Genomic DNA, 16071 nt, shown 5'->3' with positions numbered 1-16071 from the left:
GTCAAGCCTGACTTGTGGAAACCAAAGACCATTTACAAGCTCATCAGAGCAAGCGACATTTTGGAGTCGGTTCCAGGCCTGCCTTCAGACACCTGCAAGGTGGTCTGGAGGAATGTTTCTTCAAACATTCTCACCAACAGGCACAAAGACCTGGCATGGATGGCAATCCAAGGGGGGTTGCCTCTCAGGACATTTATGCATGCCAGGAACCTGAGCAGATACAGACACTGCCCCTTATGCATCATCCATGAGGAAACGTCTCATCACGTTTTCTGGGAGTGCTGTTTTGCTCAGGCCCTGTTGGGGGCCCTGGAACCTGAACTCAAGGACTTTGTACCACAGACAGCCATCACTCACTTTGGGGTGTTGAATGGACTATTCTGTGGAACTTTTTCTCTGGAGGACATTGACGGCACCTGGCGGGTGCTGTGTTGTTTTAAGGACGCTTTATGGTGCGCCAGGAAGTGCCTCATCCACCAGAGGGACAGGATGTCCATTGAGGACTGCCGCAGACTGATCCTCAGTCTGCTCAAAGACTATACCTTGATGGACTTTAAGGAGGAAGAGGACGTCTGAAGATCTCCCCTTCCCCCTACTCCCCCTTGCGTGTCTTTGCCCCTTCAATAAAGCTACGGGCCTGTGTCCCCTCCTTTTTCCCCTTCCCCCCCCACACACCCGATGCTTATTGTAAAGTGTAACATTCGGTTTTTGATTTTGCATGACTTTTTGATTTTAGGAAATGTACTTTGTATTAGGATGCTATGGTTTCGGGGTAAGCGGCAGTATGCATGACGTGTTGGTCTGGGGATTCGTCCGCCACGCACAGCACGTCAGGCATCATACCGCCGAATGAATGTACTTATTTGTTTGAATGTATTATTCGTATTCTTGGAACTGTATTGCAATGTGGTGCGCTGCGTCGCAGTATAGGGTGAGATGTACCCCGATAACGAGTATCATGTTTTTTATACTTCTGTAATAAAAGTATCTTTTCAATCAAAAGTGTTGAGGGAGGTTTATTATAAGGTATGCCAAGTGGGATAGATGTCTGTGTAGCGGAGATGCCACTACAAATTGCATCAATCTTGTTTTTGAAATGATTTGCAATCTCTTAAGCAGTGAGTGAGGTACTGGGTGGAGAAAGTAGAGAGTTAAGAGATGAGACCAGGAGGACTGGATGACAAGGTATTAATAAAAGTGACAAAGTAGGCTTGATTGGCAGCATGGAAGGAGGAATTGTATGTTAGGAAAGCAGATTTATATCAAGTGAAAGCTTGCTGAGATTTGGTTTTACGCCACAATCACTCCAGTGCACGACTATATCGCTTAAGATTTGGGGCATCGTCAGTCTGCCACGGTTGTAATGGTCGGGGCCTGATACTTTGTGTAGTTAGGGGAGCAAGTGAGTTTAATGCAGATGAAAGCTAACTGTTGTAGACAGCAGTGGCCAGATCAGGGCAGGACGGGGGGGGGAGATTCTTTCAGAGACGGTCAGATGCAGAATGGAAAAGAGAAGGGTTTCAGTTGTGAAGGTTTTGGTGGGTAATTGTTTCTGTTCAGAGGGATAGGTGTTTGATCACAATCTCATCACCTTCAGAGAGAGGAAAGGGGTGTTTGTTTTCTCCAATCTTGGCACTCCCTACAACCTCACAAGGTCTAATGTATTCCCATGAGAGTCAATGGAGGACCGTGTCCATTGTGTTAAGGTAAAAGATGAGGTTAGGTTGAAGAGTTGGGATGTAGCCGGGTTGTTCACATTAATAGGGATTTTAAAATCTACAAGATTGATAGTGGGTGTTTCAGAGGGGAGAAAGGGTATCCAGGCAGAGAAGTCATCAAGAAAGTGTGACACCGGTCCAGGAGGCTGATAGACCACTGCAATCCTCAGAGAAATAGGAGAAAAAAAAAGCTGAAAGCAGAGTCTGGAAAGAAAAGGATAGAGAGGGAGGACTTGAAAAGGTGCTCAGTGGGGATAGAAGCAAACCAACTCCACCTCCTTTCCTACCACTGGGTCTGGGTGAGTAAGCCCAGAGAAGGCCTCCATAGGAAAGTACTGCAGGAGAAACAGAATTTGCTGCTTGAAGTCAGTTTCTGTAATTGCTTGTAGGTTAAGGGAGTGGGAGACACAAAGGTCATGCACAGAAGTGAGCTTATTACAGACAGAGCGGGCATTCCAGAGTGCACATGGAAAAGGGAGGGTGGTTTTTAGGAGAATGGAGATTGAGATTAAATTGAGTGGATTGCAGCTATTCCTGGAGGAAGGAGGGTGCCTGGTGTTGGGGGTGAGATACTGGAGGACCAGGGTTTGGGGAGATATCCCCAGAGGCTAGGAGAAGCATGGTGAAGAAAGGATCATGGGAGCAGGATGTATGAGTGCACATGCCTTCCTATCCTGGTGTTGGGTCAGCTGGTGAGTAAAGTAAAGCAGGAGATGAGAGCAGTAGTAGGGAGATGGTAGGAGGGTGTGATGTATAAATTAAGGTGGAGCAGAGGGATAAAGAAAGGAGATTTTGAGAGCAAATGATAGTAATATGAGAAGAGGTGGCATATTAAAAAGGTACATGGAGTGGGAATCAGACTTGTAAACGATTCTCAGGGTGTTTGCCCGCACTCCATCCAGCGTGCAGTAGAGTTCTTCCTGCTGCTTGAGTTATCCTGCTGTGTTCAACTACTTCACACTCCAGAGAAAATGCCCTCACAGGACAGAGCCATCTGTGACGTCCCCCATAAACTGGTCTACATTTATAGGGAGATGATCAAATGTGCAACTCTTCTCCACCCCGATTAGGAATTAAGGATCACATTTGGGGGGGGGGGGGGGGGGGGGGGAGTTTTATCTAAACCAGACAGGACAAAGCCATAAACCATGATTGATTCTCTGATCACAGAAAGGCCCAAGGAGGTGAGAATCAACCACCACAAACAGACTAATTATCCTGAGATTTGCAGAACGTCGATGCATTGCAGGGAGACAGCTTCAGGTGTAGATGAGACAGCAGCATTTATCCCAACCTACTAGCTGCTGGTAACAGAACCACCCATGACGTCATTGATAAGGACATGGGGCCCCTGCACAGCATCCTTGCCTGCCCCTGTCAGCAGTGAGGTCACATTAGCCGAGACCGAAACCCGGCAACTGAGGGAGAAAATAAACTATTTGCTTTGGAAGAATAAAAAGAAAGTCCCAAGTCCCCTCCCCCATCGGGCGCCCCCAATGTACAGACGGCGCTGCGTTGTGTAAACCGGTTTGGTTCCTTACATGTTGTAATGGCGCCTCCAGATTGCGCTGAATTGTAAAAGGCGCCGTGAGGGGGAAAGGCGGAGAAGTCCCGGTACAGAGCTCTGTGTGGGGGGAGGTTGTGGCTCTGAGAAGAGCCGTTGGTTGGCGGGTTGTGTGGAATGTCTGTTGCGGGGGGGGGGTCTAGGCCCTCTCTCCGCGGATGCGGCGTGCCAGCTGGATGTCTTTGGGCATGATGGTGACCCTCTTGGCGTGGATGGCGCAGAGGTTGGTGTCCTCGAAGAGTCCGACGAGATAAGCCTCTGCGGCCTCCTGCAGAGCCATGACGGCGGAGCTCTGGAAGCGCAGGTCGGTCTTGAAGTCCTGGGCGATCTCTCGGACGAGGCGCTGGAAGGGCAGCTTGCGGATGAGCAGCTCGGTGGATTTCTGGTAGCGGCGGATCTCTCGGAGAGCCACGGTGCCGGGCCTGTAGCGGTGAGGCTTCTTCACTCCGCCGGTGGCCGGGGCGCTCTTGCGGGCGGCTTTGGTGGCCAGCTGCTTGCGGGGAGCTTTCCCTCCGGTGGACTTACGGGCGGTCTGCTTGGTACGAGCCATTACTTCTCAGATCTGTGCTGGGAATGGGAACTGAAGCTGCTCTGCGGAGAGATTTATACACATCCCTGCCCTCTGATTGGAGCACTACGTCACGCCCCTTCTAATGATTGGTTTACATTAAAAAAAAGCGGAATTTTCAAAGTGCCCGCCAGGATCTGCACGTTATCTCTGTAGGTAGAGAAGCCCGCTGTGTCAGGGGTGGGGGAGGGGAGTTCCTCCACATCATACAATGCTCGGAGCTCTCCTTACTACCAAAGAAGAGAAGATTAATCAGAGATCTGCTAATAATCAGAGATCAGAGACTCCCTGTACAATGTAACAATTACATCCATTGACATCGGACTGGATTCCTCCATAATACAGTGAATGGGATGACAGAAGATCCTCCTCCGATCTCACGGATCCGAGGATTCCTCTGTTCGGGACTAAGAAGCAGAACGTTTGTCGCCCATCTCGGTCCATCCAGCACAATTGTGGACTAACAGGGACAGTCAGAAGGGCTGCAATGTATTGTCTATAGAAGAGCGAGATGACAAGAGACATGACTTGTGTGCGGATCTGGGAGGAGATACAATGTGATTTCTGCCTTTTCTCTCCGAATCCCACTTCCAAGGACAATCAGATCCCGGCGATGACAGTGTGGACTTTGATGGCACAATGACAATCTATCGCTGAGGATGTGAGGAGGCGGACATCTAGTCTGCAGCAATTCATCCCATTCATTTTACAGTTACGAGTTTATTTGTAACAAACATTATTTTATTTATGTGTCTTATATTTTCAGAATGTTTTTTTTTTTTTATTCCCGCCAAGATCTGCAGGTTACCTTTGATAGCAGAATATCCCGATCTCTCTGGGAGCTCCTTACTGCCAGATGGGAAAACATTGATAAGAAAGATGTTTATAATTATATATTCAAACGTCTTATCAATGTAAGAATTGCAATCTCCGAGAGAGGACTATTTCTGTCCATAATTCAGTAAATTAGATGACGTAAAGGGGGAGGGAAATAAATTGTCCCAATGCATCTACACTCCCCCCCCCCCCACCATCCCATTCATGATAACTGTATTACAATTTATAACCTCCACTTTCCATTCTGTGTATTAATCTGATGCACCTGAAATTCAACGAATGCTCACATGAAAAAGAAAGAGGAAAAAAAAAAAGATACATACATATACACTATATTGACAAAAGTATTGGTCGGCCGGCCTTTACACACACATGAATTTTTATGACATCCCAGTCTTAGTCCGTAGGGTTCAATATTGAGTTGGCCCCGCCCTTTGCAGCTATAACAGCTTCAACTCTTCTGGGAAAGCCGTCCACAAGGTTTAGGAGGGTGTCTATTGTGACTTTTGACCATTCTTCCAGAAGTGCATTTGTGAGGTCAGACACTGATGTCAGATGATAAGGCCTGGCTCACAGTCTCCCCTCTGATTCATCCTGAAGGTGTTCTATGGGGTTGAGGTCAGGACTCTGTGCAGGCCAGTCAAGTTCCTCCACCCCAAACTGGCTCATCCATGTTTTTTTACCAGACAGAGAAGCATGATTGGTCACTCCAGAGAACACGTCTCCACTACTCTATAGTTCAGTGGCGGTGTGCTTTACACCACTGCATCTGATGCTTTATATTGCACTTGGTGAATTAAGGCTTGGATGCAACTGTTTGGCCATGGAAACCCATTCCATGAAGCTCTCTATTCATGTTGTTGTGCTAATCTGAAGGCCACACCAAGTTTGAAGGTCTTAAGCTAATGACTCTGCAGACAGTTGGCGACTTTTGCACACTGTGTGCTTCAGCATGCGCTGACCCCGCTCTGTCATTTTACGTGGCCTATCACTTGGTGGCTGAGTTGCTGTTTTTTCCAGTTGCTTCCACTTTGTTATAATCCCACTAGCAGTGTATCGTGGAATATTTAGTTGCCAGGAAATGTCACGGATGGACTTATTGCACAGGTGGCAACCTATCACAGTACCACGCTTGAATTGAATTCACTGAGCTCCTTAGAGTGACCCATTCTTTCACAAATCTCTTAGATTGTAAGCTCTAAGGAGCAGGGCCCTGCTAACCCTACAGTATTGAACTGTCACACTGCTGTATTGTCTCCCTTTATATTTTAAAGCGCTAAGGAAACTGTCTGCTCTATATAAATCCTGTATAATATTAATTCACATATGTTTGTAGAAGCAGTCTGCATGCCTAGGTGTTTGATTTTATACACCTGTGGCCATGGAGGTGATTGGATCCAATGATTTGGAGGGGTGTTCCAATACTTTTGGCAATATAGTGTGTGCGTGTATAATTTATATACACTGTTCAAAACAAGGAAAACTTTTTTTAATCAGAGTATAGCCTCAAGTCATTTAAACTTCTGCAATATTGATCCTGTCTGTTAAGTAGCCGAGGGGATTGTTAATCAGTTTCATCTGCTTTTGTAATAATGAAATTAACAGGTGCACTAGATGGACAACAATAAGACAACCCCCTAAACAGAAATGGATTTACAGGTGGTGGCTACTGACATCTTTTCTGTTTGTCACTAGTTTTGCATTTGGCTAGGGTCAGTGTCACTACTGACATGAGGACATGGCATGAAGCGATACCTGGACCCTACAGAGGTTGCACAGGCAGTCCAACTCCTCCAGGATGGAACATCAATATGTGCCAATGAAGAAAAGCTTGCATTTTTTCTCACAAATTCTCCATCAGCACTAGGACTCAAGAAACCTCCTACAAATGTTTAACAAGATGTTATGCTACACCGGATAGGTTAAGGAGGGGGTTCCCCCAGATTCCAGGCCTATGTTGGTGCTGTGAATCAGCCGAGGGCCCCCTGTTACATATTTGGTGGAAATGCCCAAGGCTTATGCCATTGTGGGGCTACGTTCTCGGTTGACATACTCTATTATTGAGACTGCATTACCCTTAACCCCCGAATGTTGTCTTCTCCATATCTTTGAGTGCTCTTTTAAGTCGTACAAGCAATCTTTGGTATGGCACCTTTTGAATGCAGCCAAGTCCCGAATCTCCAGGAATTGGAAGACCTCTCATGTCCCCTCAATTCTGACCGGATAAGAGATGTTAAGGTCATTCAGGAGTTGGAAAGGATATTGACTATGACCGATGACATGGTTGCCAGATTCCATAAACTATGGTCCAATTGGTATGCTTTCACTTTCTCAGAAACATATAGAGGGCCAATGGGTGATTAACACCTTTCTACTTTTCAATGTGCATATCATGCTGGTGGATACTTGACTACACTTGCAGAATTAGATCTGTTCTTATGACTGCTGTTATCTTTCTTTCTCTGCCAAATCTCCTTTTATTTATGCACTTTGTCATATTTGATGTTTGTACTTGCAATTTATAAACGTTTAAATCTGTGCGTGCCTAATGTAGAACAATGATCTGATTGTACTATCTAGTTTTTTCAGAAGCCAACATTTGTTGCTGTGTACTACATGACTTCACAATAAGCAAGTTAATTGATGTTTATATGTTCTGTTTTCTATTAATAAAAATTATTTGTTAGAAATTAATAAAATTCTCAACCCATAATCCCAATGTAGAAAACAATATATTTGCCTATTCTTATCAGAAAGGGGTCAAATGTGTTCCTAGGCATGTATAGCCATAATATTCCCCCCAGTTTGTGATATAAAAAAAAGAAGAGAATAGTTATTTTCTACATGGAGTTTATTGGTGCATTGTGGATACACATGGCAAGAACCATATTTCACCCATTTCTGAAAAAAAATATGGGCATAATTATTTTTGTACATGGGGATTTTGGGTGGATGGTTGCAGATACACGTCAACAACCATATTTGACATGTTTTCCCTAGAATATGGGTATAGTTATTTCTCTATATGGGGATTATGGGTGGAATCACACATCTGGCTATAGACGTCTCACCCTCTTACCCATGAGCCAGTTTTTAAATTCTACGATGTGAGTTACTACTTATCTTTCTATTAAATACCTTCACAGTAGACACTTAGAGGTGCAGTGTTTCTTTGTTCCCTTCTGCAGAGTTATGCTTCGCTCCAACACAGCTTGTCCTTAGTGCCTACTAGACTACCCTTACCCATTTAGAACTCATACATACATGGACTGCCACACAATATGCCTGTTATCCCATTTGCAAATGTGTTTTTCGGCATGTTTACCATGATATTCCACCCATAATCCTCATATAGAAAAATAACGATGGTCATATTTTATCAGAAAGAGGTCAAATATGTCCCAAGGCATGTAAAAAAACAAAATTCCACCCATAATCCCCATGTTGAGAAAAAAAAAATTCTTATCGGAATGGGGTCAAATATGTTCCTAGGCACGTTTAACCATGACATTCCACCCATAGTTCACATATAGAAAAGTAACTATACCCATACTCTTTGGAAAAACAATTCAAATATGGTCCTTGACATGTGTATCTGCAATCATCCACCCATCCCAATGCTGAAAAAATGCTATTCTCAGATTATCATAAACAGGCATGTTTAACCATATTCCACACATAATCCCCATGTTGAAAAAGAACAATATCCATAGTCTTTTCAGAAATAGATGAAATATGATCCTTGGCATGTGTATCCACAAAAATGCACCCATAATTCTAATGTAGAAAAATTATATGTATTTGCTTATCCGAAATATGTTGCGTTACCATGATATTCCCCCCAAAAAGCAATGTTACCCATATATTTAAAAAGGTGAAATTTAATTTGTATGGAATATGTAACCTTTATATTCCTCCCATAATCGCCAAGCAGATCCATCATAACCACATTGTTATCAGAAATGCATAAACTTTTTTGCTTGAAATTAAAAAAAATAATAGTCTCTTTTTTTAAAGATTTATAAAACCGTTGAAATGTAGCGTTTTCCACATCTCGTACTAGATGAAACCAGTAAATCTATTCCTAGTAATATATGGAGTAATGTCTCCATGATTTCTGTATAATTTCCTATGATGCCATGTTACAGCCGCACATATATCAGTCAGTGAAGAGTTAAACATTCGCCTCTACTACGTGTAACAATGTATCAAGCAGAGCAGAAAAGAGAAACAAAAAATCCTTCCCGTCTATGTGTGTAATATAGTGACACCTAATGGGAGTGTTGAGCATTGCAGCCAATCCTCCCATCCCCCAATGTGCAGGTTAGCCCGTCCCTAGAACGAATGTCCAGTGTAAGTGTGACGTGTGGGGGACCTCTAGCGGCAATACAATGTGATGACAGCTCAGTGATTGGAATGGTGGGCGGCTCTTAGAAGAGCCTTTGTGTCCTTGTTGGGATGATGGGGCCCCGGCGGGGGGATTACTTGGCGCTGGTGTACTTGGTGACGGCCTTGGTGCCCTCGGAGACGGCGTGCTTGGCCAGCTCTCCGGGCAGGAGGAGGCGGACGGCGGTCTGGATCTCCCGGGAGGTGATGGTGGAGCGCTTGTTGTAATGAGCCAGGCGCGAAGCTTCGCCGGCGATGCGCTCGAAGATGTCATTGACGAAGGAGTTCATGATGCTCATGGCCTTGGACGAGATGCCGGTGTCGGGGTGGACCTGCTTGAGCACCTTGTACACGTAGATGGCATAACTCTCCTTCCTAGTCTTCCTCCGCTTCTTGCCGTCCTTCTTCTGGCTCTTAGTCACGGCTTTCTTGGAGCCCTTCTTGGGCGCCGGCGCAGACTTGGCTGGTTCAGGCATGATCAGGGTTCACCACTGCTTGGCTGGCTGCAAGGAAAGTGCGCTGGAGCCGCCCTCATGTGCTGCTTTTATAGGCGGCCTATGCAAAGGAGCCTCATCCCTCCTCACTCTCCTATTGGAGGACTCGCTCATGTCATGCAGAGTGACGTCATGCTTCCTTTCCTCGAGTACAGATTAGTGTAGAAACAAGTCTGTTCGCTATTGGCTGAACTAAAAAGCAACCAGTACCAGCGTGTGACGTCAGAGCATGGAGTGTATAAAGGAGAGGAAGCGGCTGCTGGGACCTATCTGTGTGTGATTCGTCAGTCATCCAATCATGTCTGGTCGCGGCAAACAAGGAGGCAAGACTCGGGCTAAGGCCAAGACCCGATCGTCCCGGGCTGGTTTGCAGTTCCCCGTCGGTCGTGTTCACCGTATTCTCCGGAAGGGCAACTATGCCCAGCGGGTCGGGGCCGGAGCTCCCGTCTATCTGGCCGCCGTCCTGGAGTATCTGACGGCTGAGATCCTGGAGCTGGCCGGCAACGCCGCCCGAGACAACAAGAAGACCCGCATCATCCCCCGACACCTCCAGCTGGCTGTCCGCAACGACGAGGAGCTCAACAGGCTGCTGGGCGGCGTCACCATCGCCCAGGGAGGAGTCCTGCCCAACATCCAGGCCGTGCTGCTGCCCAAGAAGACCGAGAGCCACAAGGCCGCCAAGAGCAAGTAATCCCCCCACAGGATTCCCTTCTATCCGCCAACACAACGGCTCTTCTCAGAGCCCCCCACATCTCCATACAAAGGGCGGACATACGGCTTCTATGGACACCAATCCCACACTCCTCTATCTCCCGCTTCTATGGGATGGAGTCTCGGAGATGTAAAGTAACTGATTTTATTTATTAATATAATTCACATAAACTAATTTTTATAATTCTACATTAATAGAAAATGCTTTCAGTGTGAGACTCTGGGGAAATGACATCTTATTCCAGGGACTGATCTTATCCGCCTTCCTTTAGTGGTGATGAGGGGTCTGGAGGAGGAAAGTCGGCGACTTCTTCCCTCCGTCCTGCTCTGTAGATCTCGGATTAGTAAAGGACGTTCTGGGATGGAAGCTGTCACGTGTTTGTAATGACAATTCTAAAAGGTGGAAATCCTTCCCGCCGTCCGGACAGTAAGTCTCCTCTACATCCGGGTGTCCTCTCTGCTTCTCCATAGGAAGAGGTTTGGACGCCGGGAAGGATTTCTATGTTGAACTTTCTGGGGACAAAGTGATATCTCGGCGCACCGGGATTGGGCGGGTTATTTGTAACGGATTACCGGTTTTCACATCAGAGTTCTAAAAGGTAAAAATAGAAAAGGATTTCAGTGAGATTATCACATTTCCTGATCAGATCATTTCCTCCCCACATTGTTTTTTGTCTTATTTGAATAATAAACGGTCATTTCTTCAATTGTCTAATACATTCCAATTTCCCGCCGGAGTTCTATGGACCGTTACCGACAATCTGCATCCATTTACCGTTTTATCTGCGAAGATCGATCAATCCTTCCATTCATTCCGAGCATTGCAGATATTCATGTGAAATGTTTTATTTGTACTGAAAACCCGACAAGATGGAGAAATTCCTGCACTAGGAATAGAGATCTCCGAATACTTGTGTTTTTTTACATCTCGTAAGAAATGCATTACTGGCTGATGGAGACAACGCCCACAGCTGTGATTGGCTCAGATTTCAAATTCTACAAATTATACATCGTTCCAGAGAAATATTCCGCCCGATTATACCGCCAAATCCGAGCCGGAGAACAAAGGAGATCATCAAAAGATATCCGAGAAATATCACCGCTTTAATTCCAGACAGTTGTATTGATTAGTCAGGGATGTCTACAGATGGATGTCGGTGATTACTGAGTCATGTCAATCCTTGTTCTGTTATCTCTGTCCCCAGGATCCTCTATATTCAATGTGTTTGCGGACTAAATCACAATGACTAGAAATGGATTCTGATGATCACTTCCATATATTGTCTTGTATCCATTCTCAGAATCCAGGATTCCTCTCCAACATACAGAACACGAGTGACATTATACATGTCACAGATCTCTACCTTTCTATATGATGGGAATAAAGTATTGTACGATTCTTCATCAGATCTGTATACGATCATGTCACTGACCGATATATGTATTTGTCCTTCCGTCAAACGTTTAGCAATTACAAATTCTCCCCCCCCCCCCCCCTTTATATCACATCCAGAATATTGAAAGGTCTCATAGGAATATGTACAATGAATCGATAGAGGAAATATTACATATCTGAAGAATTAAATGTGTTTCTCTTTGTATGAACATCCATTAACCCTTTCATTATTCGGGGCTCAGATTGGCCACAATCGTTACAAGCGCATTGCGATCACCGACATGTTTGTCACTCAGATCTTAGAATGCAAAATCCGGCATTCCGAACCAGATCCATCCCGATTACTGATCACACACTATAATCAGGTGATTGGACAGATTCATTAGTGGAATTGCCGAACTATATCTATACATGACGTCATCCTGTTATATAGAATGACTTACGGATAGTTCCATCACCCCCATTACTGGCATGAGCGGCAATCCTTCTCTCTCCCCCCAGAGGGCGGATTGTCTGTGACGTCACATAATTCCGGCGGGAGATTTGAATGAAGCAATTAGAAAGTTATAGACGTTTCCTTCAGATAGTAAAACATCTTTTTTTCTACGTGGAGTGTGAAGGAGGTGATGAGATCTGTTCCCTCAGTTGGGAGGATCGTGTTCGGTATATATTGAACGATCTCTGATCTTCAGGAGAAACTCATCACAACTAAAGGAAGGCGGATAAGATCAGTCCCTGGAATAAGATGTCATTTCCCCAGAGTCTCACACTGAAAGCATTTTCTATTATACTTTCTATTAAATTCATACAATTTTATAACGTAAATTATATTTATAAATAAAATCCGTTATTTTAGATCTTGCGAGAACGTAAGGAAAGGATCTCCGACTTGAGGGGGACATCACTCCACAGGACTTGGTGTACGAAGCATATATGTATGGAGGGAATGGAGGAAACCAGTCACTGACCGATCCCAACATTCGAATTCTTCAATTCGAATTTCCCGCCGGAATTCTATGGAATCTTCTCCGATCCTCCGACCCGACACTGAAAATACCGGCATTAACCCCCCTTCTTCCGGAGAACATCGATCATGAAGGGGCCCTTCATCTCGGGCAGTTTAATGGACCAAGAATAGGAAATCCGTTGGACATCTTCATGTCAGATCGGTTCCGGCTTCGATTTGTAATTCAGAATACAGAATCTGCCCTGCTATAGAGATCAATGGAAAGTCTACGGAACAAGTATTTTCTGGGCTGAAGACGGAGACAGATCTCAGGATACATTTATTTGGACTACAAATCAGAACGTTATTATTGGCTGATGAAGGGAACGCCCACAACTGTGATTGGCTCAGATTTCACATTTCTGCTTTCAGATTTGCCCGTCAGAATGGTATAGATCGTTACAATTAAACAGTCATAATTATTATACCGCCAAATCCGACCCGGATAAATATATACAATGGATTCATACAGAAAATGTCATGTCTGGAAAAGCAAAACATACCAGATCGTTCACCTCTTTGTAACTAGAAATCAACAAAATGTTTATAAGGTTCAAAGTAAGGGAATCTCTCTGCAGAATATTACATTGCTGTGACCCGCCCCTTTTCATGAGTCTTCCATCAGGGCCGCTCAGGCATATAAACAAATTATTATTCTGGCCAATGAAATCAATGAATGCCCAAATGCTTGACACATTTAAACGTGCATAAAATGCGGCTTTAGTCTCGTTGTTTAAGTTGATTTTTTTCAAGCCAGGAGCAAAGGTGTGGGGGGAGGGGGAAGGGAGTTCAGTGTGTATGAAGCCATTTGATCCCATCTAATGAATATACATTCTTTCATTTAGCAAAAAAATTGTATACCGAAACAGTGTTTCCCATAGGAAAGCATTGAAACCAATTAATCTTATCCGGAGGTCAGAAAAAAAGTAAATGCTACTAAAATACCATATAAGTTATTTTATTAAATCATGCGGTATTTTAGTAGTGACAACCATGTGTTAATGTTTCAGCTGTCAGTGGGGTTCCCCAATGACAGCTGAATGTAAAAGAATTGCCAGCAATTAAAAAAATAGGCCACAGGCCAGAGATATCCTTGCAGAGATGTGTGGAGTAGGTAATTCCCCCTCTCTTGAGCTGGTACAAGGATCACTCTGAGGCTGCAAAAGTTGAAAGGCTCCTCCCAGGAGACACAGGGAAGAACTCATAGTGTAGTATGTAAATTGACATTATTAATCAAAGAAGCGTTTAGCGAGAATCACAGTGGTGCCAGATACAAATGAGTGACTGACCCTTACAAATTCAAAGATGGCTGCCGGGCCTCCACGTGGTGCCGGCGACGTGATGTCAACGACGTCCTGGGCTCCATCTGACGCGTTTCGTGCGCATGCACTTATTCTGCCCTACTTTTAAATAGTGCACCTTGCGCTGTCATTGGTGCCACAGTTGTTTCTGCGGGCGCCTATGTCCTAGTCGCTTGTCCGCATCAGGATTCTGCGCATGAGCAGACCTGCGCGCCGCGGCAAAACTCGGAATCCCTGACATTGCCCCCCCTTATGGGCAGCCTCCGGATGCCCAACTGACTTCTCTTTTGTGGATGGTTGAGGAAAAATTCTTGAACTAGCCTTGTAGCATGGACATTTTGGGCTGGCTCCTGGGCCATAGCCCTTCCACTTAATGAGGTACTGTGTTAGACATCTCCTCTTCCTGCAGTCTAAGATTGCTTCAACCTCAAATTCCTCTTCTCCATCAATTTCTATGGCCTCCGGGGGTCTAGACCTACGATCTAAAAAAGGATCCGGTGCTGCAGGTTTGAACAAAGACACATGGAAGACAGGATGTATCTTGAAGGATTCAGGAAGCGCTAGCTCATAAGTAACCTCATTAATTTTAAGTTTTTTTTTTTTTTTTTTTTCCAAGAAATTTTATTGAGATATGAAAGGCATAACAAGTCATAAACAAATACGGATCGCAGTCCGCGCAAGTCTTTAAGCATGTTCTCCCGTAACGCAGACGGGTTCAGGACATAGAAGTAAATCGTAGCTCAACCTGAAATACAGTCCTAAGGGGAAGGCACCGTATATACCCATAGCAATGATGTTAGCAGTAAGTAATTTATAGAAATACGGGGTACAATAGTCCTTGTGTAGAGAGATCTAAAGAAACAGGACAGTGAGGTATATAGCAATAGTCGTGTCAACTCAAGGCATATATGTCTTAGGATTCCGTACTTGAACATTATAGATTAGATTGGAGGAGTATTGTTACACCTGTGTGTCTGTAAGTACTCTGTACCTTATGAAAAATATAGTTAGTTAGAATATGGTAAAGAGGTGAAAAAGAGAGAAAGAAGAGATGGGAATGAAATGAGCAAGGGAATGGAGGAAGAGTATGAGAAAAAATATCATAGTGGGGCGAGGAGGGACGTAGGGGACGAATACAGATGAAGAGAGAGAGAGAGAGAGGTAGAGGGAGAGAGAGAGAGAGAGAGAGAGAGAAAGAAAAAAAAAAAAAAAAAAGGGGGGAAGAGGGGGGGGGGGGGGGGGAGGTGAATGGGGGAAGGATGAGGTATATAACTAAATAGGCATAACCAAACCAGTCATATCAGTTAGCAGCTTCCAGGCTGAGACAGATTCAATCATTACTTAGAAATACAATTTCGTTAAAGTCCCGTAATGGAACTATTCCTGAAGTGAACGTTCTAGGGGTTTCCGTGTCACCAAATCTCCTCTCGCTCATTCCTTCATTAGACAATGATAAGTATCGGTAGTTTGGAAATGATTCCAACACGCCCAAGTCTTCCTGAATCTCTCGGGGTGTTCTTTTGCCACTGAAATCAGCTCCTCCATCTCTGCGATCCTGATGATCCTAAGAATCCACTCTCGCACGGTGGGAACGTATTCCGATCGCCAATGGACCGGAATACACTGTCTTGCCGCATTTATCATGTGTAAAGCAAGCGACCTACGATAAGTCCGCACAGAAAGTGAGGAATGATGAAGTAGACATTGTGCTGGGGTAAAGTCTAGGGTGTATGTAGTTACTTGAGTGATTATGTCCAAAACTTTTCTCCAGAAGGGTTGCAGCCGCGGGCAGTCCCACCAGATATGTAGAAGAGTACCTGTTGCCCGGGAACATCTCCAGCATAGATCTGAGGCGTTAGGATCAAATTTACTAACCCAAGACGGAACTCTGTACCATCTGGAAAATAATTTATAATTGCCTTCTTGTGTAGAGACACAAATGGAGCCTTTATGCATATGGTCGTAAATGTGGTCCCAGTCCTCTGGTGAGATTTGAAGTTGTAGGTCACGTTGCCAGGCTGAACAGGTCTTCCGCGAATGAGATGTGTTAGTACTTTCAAGATAGGAATAGAGCTTAGATATAACATGCC

General features: G+C 44.7%; 3 protein-coding genes across 3 annotated transcripts; 1 reads left to right on the top strand and 2 right to left on the bottom strand.

The window, feature by feature from the left end:
* Positions 1-3419: 3419 nt before the first annotated feature.
* Positions 3420-3841, bottom strand: LOC149444848 (histone H3). The gene has a single exon (XM_089654471.1). The coding sequence runs from the start codon at positions 3830-3832 to the stop codon at positions 3422-3424; it is 411 nt and encodes a 136-aa protein (XP_089510597.1). The 5' UTR covers positions 3833-3841; the 3' UTR covers positions 3420-3421.
* Positions 3842-9107: 5266 nt separating this feature from the next.
* On the bottom strand, positions 9108-9571 carry LOC149444847 (histone H2B 1.1-like). Its single transcript, XM_089654481.1, has one exon. The coding sequence runs from the start codon at positions 9547-9549 to the stop codon at positions 9169-9171; it is 381 nt and encodes a 126-aa protein (XP_089510607.1). The 5' UTR covers positions 9550-9571; the 3' UTR covers positions 9108-9168.
* Positions 9572-9729: 158 nt separating this feature from the next.
* On the top strand, positions 9730-10316 carry LOC149444846 (histone H2A type 1-like). The gene has a single exon (XM_089654476.1). The coding sequence runs from the start codon at positions 9866-9868 to the stop codon at positions 10256-10258; it is 393 nt and encodes a 130-aa protein (XP_089510602.1). The 5' UTR covers positions 9730-9865; the 3' UTR covers positions 10259-10316.
* Positions 10317-16071: the final 5755 nt, after the last annotated feature.

This window comes from Staurois parvus, unplaced genomic scaffold (assembly GCF_062004578.1).
Source record: "Staurois parvus isolate SC_StPar_1 unplaced genomic scaffold, SC_StPar_1.0 ptg000769l, whole genome shotgun sequence".
NCBI lineage: Eukaryota > Metazoa > Chordata > Amphibia > Anura > Ranidae > Staurois > Staurois parvus.
The sequence above is the reverse complement of the archived record's forward strand: the minus strand, read 5'-3'. Positions and strand labels throughout refer to the sequence as shown.

Bases quoted from the DNA above. Each gene is read 5' to 3' on its own strand.
- LOC149444848 (XM_089654471.1), bottom strand. From the start codon at position 3,832: ATGGCTCGTACCAAGCAGACCGCCCGTAAGTCCACCGGAGGGAAAGCT.
- LOC149444847 (XM_089654481.1), bottom strand. From the start codon at position 9,549: ATGCCTGAACCAGCCAAGTCTGCGCCGGCGCCCAAGAAGGGCTCCAAG.
- LOC149444846 (XM_089654476.1), top strand. From the start codon at position 9,866: ATGTCTGGTCGCGGCAAACAAGGAGGCAAGACTCGGGCTAAGGCCAAG.